The sequence below is a fragment of the Nicotiana attenuata genome, chromosome 10 (assembly GCF_001879085.1).
Source record: "Nicotiana attenuata strain UT chromosome 10, NIATTr2, whole genome shotgun sequence".
NCBI lineage: Eukaryota > Viridiplantae > Streptophyta > Magnoliopsida > Solanales > Solanaceae > Nicotiana > Nicotiana attenuata.
In genome coordinates, this window is record NC_031998.1 from 8804912 (window position 1) to 8811419 (window position 6508).

A 6508-nucleotide genomic window follows, 5' to 3' on the forward strand; every position below is an offset into this window, starting at 1 on the left:
TTGGATCGCGTGTCTCGTATGAGGTTTACATTTGGTGGAGTGCATATGTCATCATTTCAGAGCATTTGGGGAAGTTGTTTGACTATTGCAATGATGGGTAAGCGTTTGGCAGAATCTTCGGGGTGTTCTATGATCAGCATTTCATGAGTTTTGAAGTAATTAGCTAAATACTCGTGCGGGGTCGGGGCATGCTGTGAAGATATGGTGCCGATGAGGTGATCTATGGCTTCGAGCTAAGCGGTGGAGTCTACTAATGACGGTCGAATTGTAGGATCATGGCCGTATCAGTTTCTGGACCGAGGGATTGCTTGATTATTTCTTCGAATGGTCATATGCTGGTGAAGCACGGGTTGCTCGATGTGTTAGATCTGATTTTAATGATGAAAATAATATATTTGGTCTTTGTATAGGAACTCATGGATAGCATTCAAGATTGAAGAAATCAATCAGCAATGATCAAGGAACGCATGGATTGGCATACAAGATTGAAGGAATCAATCAGAGGCAATCAAGGAAAGCAGGCGTGATTAAAGGAAGAAATTGATACTGACGGAATCAATCAAGGCTAAATAAAGGAATCAAATAAATCAAGTATATCGAATATCTTGCATAATATTCAATCAAGTGTCTAAATCTGGAAGGATCAAGATTCCGAGATCGCACACAAGGAAAACTCTTTTAAAGCCTCTCGTCAGTTAAAGCCGTTGCGGAATAACCTTATTCTTGGAAAGAATCAATCTCTTTCCAAGGATCAAATCATGGGTTGGCAAATCTCTCCAGAATTCAAGCCTCTCTCAAAGTATTAAACTTGTAATCACACCTTAGCACATATACTTTGATCGAACCAAACACCATCTCTTTGTTCTACTACAAACAAACATTGTAGCTCTACTAAGACATGCTGTGTAAGAAAAACACTGGTAAGGCATTGTATCAAAAGAAACGAGTGATATAGGAACTGAGCTATCGGCGTAGATCACACCATTCTCTTTGTACTCGAAGAAACTCATTCACTGAAAAGAACTCCCCTGCAACCCAAGGGGACTGGACTAGGATTCATATAGAATCCGAACCAGTATAAAAATTCTGGCATCTTTAATTCTTGTATTTAATTTCAGCATCTTAAATTCTGTCGTTACTGTTATCAAATTATTACATCTAGTCGACTAATTGAAAACTAGTCAACTAATAGCAATTAAGTTTAAAAATAAACAATTCACCCCCCCCCCTTATACTTTCAATTGGTATCAGAGCAAGGCTCACATTTTTCTTTTGCTTAACAGCTTGTGAGAAAAGATCATGGCAAACCAAGTTATCATAGGAGCACTCTTCCAGGAAGGAACTTCGCAAGTAAGGCCACCATACTTTAATGGACAACATTTCTCCCACTGGAAAGTGCGTATAGAAATATATGCAAAGGCGTATGACGTTAAAGTTTGTAGAGTTATCAAAAAGGGGAACTATCCTCTGCTAGCTGCCGCTCAACCACTTGCTGATCCTGAAGATATAGATTGATATACAGATGAGCAAATGGCAGTGGTACAAGTCAATGATAAGGCGAGAAACTTGCTCTATAATGCTATAAGTGGTGAAGAGTATGAGAAAATCTCCAGTTGTGACACAACCAACAAAGAAATGTGGGACAAGCTTGAAGTTACATACGATGGAACCAGTAAGGTAAAGGAAACACATATCAACATGTTGGTTCATGATTACGAACTCTTCCAAATGAAAGAAGGAGAGTCTATTGAAGAGATGTTTGCCAGATTCAGCAAAATAATTAGCGATCTAAAAGCCTTCGGCAAACCATATTCAAGTGGTGATCAAGTTAGAAAGATTCTTAGAAGCCTAGTAGTCACACTTGAATCTCAGGATCTGAATAAGTTATCTTATGATGAACTTCGAGGAGAACTCATAGCCTTTGAAAAGACACATCTTAAGAAAACCAACCAAGAAGAAAAGAAGAAAACAATCGCATTTAAGGCCAAAACTGAGATAGCTGAAAATAATATCGATGATGATCCTGAAGCCCTTCAAGAAGAGATTGCTATGATGTCAAGAAACATGGACGGTTTAATGAGAAGATTCAGGAATACGATGAGAGGAAGGATTCCACCTAGGCGATCCAGGCAATATAACGAACAAGATAAGAATGATGGGAAATGCTATGAGTGTGGAAGATTTGTACACATTCAAGCTGAGTGCCCAGATCTGAAAAGGAAAATCTCCAGAGTCTTTAACAAGAACAAATCATTTGGAAGTTGGAGTGATGAAGACAGTTCAGAACACGAAGAGATAGCAAATCTTTGCTTCATGACGATTCTAGAAAACGACATGAACAAATCTTCAAGATGCTGGACAGACAAGGACACTTCAGACGACGAATGCAAAGATAACAATGAGAACTGTTTCATGGCACGAGGTGAAACAAGCGAGGTAAGATCTTATAACTGTGAAAGATGCAATGAGTTGAAGGATATTCTTTATTTGACTTTGAAAGAGTCTCAAAAAATGATGAATGAGCTTAAGAGACTCAATAAAGAAGTAAAAGACTGGAAGCTCAAACATGAAGTATGTGAAATCGAAAAAGAAGTACTTAAAGAAGAGTTTGAGGAATTGCAAATGCAACTCAATGGCATGCGCAAATCCACCAGTCATAGTTCTATCAGGTCAAACCGGGCGACTTACAAGTCAATTGGAGAAGGACTAGTTAGAAATGAGTCCACTAGTACTAACACTAATGAAAGACCTAAAAATGGGTCAGGAGTTACGTGTCACTACTGCAATAAAAGTGGACATAAATATTCTATTTGTCGTTTTCGTAAATCAAATATTTCAGGATGGATTTGGAAACCCAAAAACAATTCTGAACCTAGTAATACTAACCCACCAGGACCCAAGCAAGCTTAGGTACCTAAAAGAAAGTAATCACTATGTTTTGTAGGAACAACACAGGAGAAGCCGCAAAGGAAAATGCTATTTAGACAGTGCGTGTTCCAGTCACATGACAGGTGATAAAAATCTATTCAAGGAAGTTACAAAAATAGATGGAGGAAGCGTTAAGTTTGGCGATGACTCAAAAAGAAAAATAATCGATACTAGAACGATTCCTTTTAATAACAACTGCGATATTACTGAAGTTTATCTTGTCGATGGACTTAACTACAATCTTCTGAGTATATGTCAGCTATGCGACTCAGGGTATGAGGTAAATTTTAAGAAAACAGGCTGTGCAATTGAAGATGAGATAGGTAAAAGAATCCTCCCAGGTAAAAATATGGAAATGTTTATATTCTTGACGGCTTTGAAAATATAGATGGTCATATCTTTTTAACATCCATATCTGATGATCCTTGGTTATGGCATAGGAAACTTGGTCATGCAAGCATGTATTTGATAGAAAAATTGTCTAAGCATGAGTTGGTCATTGGTTTACCTAAACTGAATTTCTCTAGAAATCATATTTGTGACGCCTGTCAAATAGGAAACCAAACTAGAAACTCTTTCAAAAACAAAGATATTGTATCTACTTCTAAACCTTTGCAACTGCTTCACATGGATTTATTTGGGCCTACTAGAACTGCTAGTATAGGAGGAAAACAATATGCTTTTGTTATTATTGATGATTACTCACGTTTCACTTGGGTGATTTTCTTATCTCATAAAGATGAAGCGTTGAAAAATTTTGAGATTTTCTGTAAGAAGGTTGAAAGAGAAAAGGGGTATCTGATTGCAACAATCTAGAGTGATCATGGAGGAGAATTTGAAAGCAGAGCATTTGAAGACTTCTGTAATGATCAGGGATATACTCATAACTGCTCTGCACCACGATCACCCCAACAGAATGGAGTTGTTGAAAGGAAAAACAGAACCCTACAAGATATGGCAAGAACCATTTTACTAGATCATTCACTACCAAATCATTTCTGGGCAGAAGGAGTAAGTACAGCATGTCACATTCTCAACCAACGCCTCATAAGGCCCGTTCTGAAGAAAACTCCTTATGAACTATGGAAAGGTAAACGTCCTAATATCAGTTATTTTCATCTCTTTGGGAGTAAGTGCTTTATCCACAATAACGGTAAGGACAATCTTGGAAAATTCGATCTAAGAAGTGATGAAGGTATTTTTCTGGGCTATTCATTAAATAGTAGATCCTTTAGAGCCTATAATAAACGCACATTATGTGTGGAAGAATCTGTACATGTTATATTTGATGAAAATAACTCCTCGACCGAGAAAGGAATTACTGTAGGTGATGAATATCAAGTTCAAGAAATTCAGGAGACAAGCAAATCTCAAAAGTCGTCTGATGGATCCGATGCTGCGATAGAGTCAACTAATGAAACCAACAATGATATACCAGAACATCCGAAGGAGTCAACTACTCATACAGTTCGTCCAAATGAATGGCGAAGTGAACCTGAATATATTCAAAAATTCATCATAGGGGATCCAAACAAAGGAATGAAAACCAGGGGAGCTCTCAAAAAGAAAGCAAACATAGCACTAATCTCTCAGATTGAGCCAAAGAAGATAGAGGAAGCTCTAAAAGACTCAAGTTGGATGCAAGCGATGTAGGAAGAGTTAGATCAATTTGGCAACAATCAAGTATGGAAACTGATATCCAAACCTAAAAATGTTCCTGTAATTGGAACAAAGTGGGTTTTCAGAAATAAATTGAATGAGGATGGAAAGGTTGTAAGGAACAAAGCCAGATTAGTCGCTCAAGGATATTCACAACAGGAAGGAGTCGACTATGACGAAATATTTACTCTGGTTGCTCGACTGGAGTCTATATGAATCCTTCTGGCATATGCATCCTTTAAGGGATTCAGGCTATTTCAAATGGACGTCAAAAGTGCCTTCTTGAATGGTTTTATTGAAGAAGAAGTATACGTGAAGCAACCTCCTGGGTTTGCAGATTCAAAGTTTCCCTATCATGTATATAAGCTAACCAAAGCGCTGTATGGACTAAAGCAAGCTCCACGAGCATGGTATGAAAGACTCAGTTCAATTCTTATTGATCATGGTTTTACAAGAGGTAAAGTAGACACTACTCTATTTATTAAAAGATCATCAGAAGGTAATCTCATTATTCAGATTTATGTTAATGATATTATATTTGGTAGTGCTAATCCTCTTATGTGCAAGGAATTTTCAAATCTTATGCAAAGTGAGTTCGAAATGAGCAAGATGGGAGAGCTAACGTTCTTCCTTGGACTTCAAATCCAACAATCTGAAGAAGGAACGTTTATATGTTAGACCAAATACACAAAGGAATTGATTCAAAAATTTGGCATGAGTAATGCTAAAGCCATCGTCACACCAACGAGTCCTTCAACGAGCGTCGACAAAGACGAACAAGGAATCCCTGTTGATGAAACTAAGTATCGTGGAACGATTGGCTCACTTCTTTATCTAACTGCCAGTCAATCGGATATTATGTTTAGTGTCTGTAAATGTGCCAGGTTTCAGTCAGCTCCTAAGGAATCACATCTGACTGCAGTAAAAAGAATAATTCGATATCTTATTGGAACTGATTCTCATGGACTATGTTATGCTCGCTCTAACACGTTTAAATTAGAAGGTTTTTCAGATGCCGATCTTGCAGGTGATAAGGAAGACAGAAAAAGCACAAGTGGAATATGTCAATTACTTGGTAAAGCATTGATTTCCTGGAACAGTAAAAAACAAGCATCAGTAGCATTATCTACTACTGAAGTTGAATACATCGCTATCGAACAATGATGTGCACAATTATTGTAGATGTCCCATCAACTTGGTGACTATGAACTTTCTTTTAAACCTATACCAATTTCCTGTGATAATTCTAGTGCTATATGTCTCTCTAAAAATCCTGCACATCACTCTAGGGCAAAGCATATAGACATGAAGCATCACTTCATTAGAGATCATATCCTTAATGGAAATATAGAAATATCTTTTGCTGGAACAACGGATCAATTAGCGGATATTTTTACCAAGCCTTTATTAGAAGAGAGATTTTGTTTACTAAGAGAATTACTTGGAATTATTTGCATTAATAGTTAATATTAGGACCTATGTGCAATTATTTTATTTTGTATGTCAAATGTTCCATATCTTTTCTTACTCATTAATTACGCCTCCGATTTCCCTCCTTTTTCCTCTCTTTTCACATCAGTCGCAGAGTTCAAAGAAGGAAAGCCAATCATCGCGTCTGATCAACTGACGCCTTTTCCTTTCCTGTACTCAACCGTCAGAAACCCTCTTTTTATGCTGAACTTTCTTTTCAATCTCCATCCTCTCTATCGCCTAAAAAACCCTTCTCCGAAAACCTGCTCAACCAAAACACTTCTTCAATGGCCAAACAACCCAAAAATCCCTCTGCCTCCACTAGGAAGAGCACTCGCTCCAGGGCAAAACCCCTTCTCAGCCCCTTGAACAAGTAGACCTAGGGTCCAATAATTCTCAGGGGTTTGCCTCCTCTCAGGCGGACTTCTCTAACCATTCTCAACCCTTAGTA

The 6508-nt window shown here is 37.8% G+C and overlaps 1 protein-coding gene across 1 annotated transcript; it reads left to right on the forward strand.

Annotated features, from left to right (window-relative positions):
• Positions 5302-5751, forward strand: LOC109233570 (uncharacterized mitochondrial protein AtMg00810-like). Its single transcript, XM_019399454.1, has 2 exons — positions 5302-5557; positions 5615-5751. The coding sequence occupies exons 1-2, from the start codon at positions 5302-5304 to the stop codon at positions 5749-5751; spliced, it is 393 nt and encodes a 130-aa protein (XP_019254999.1).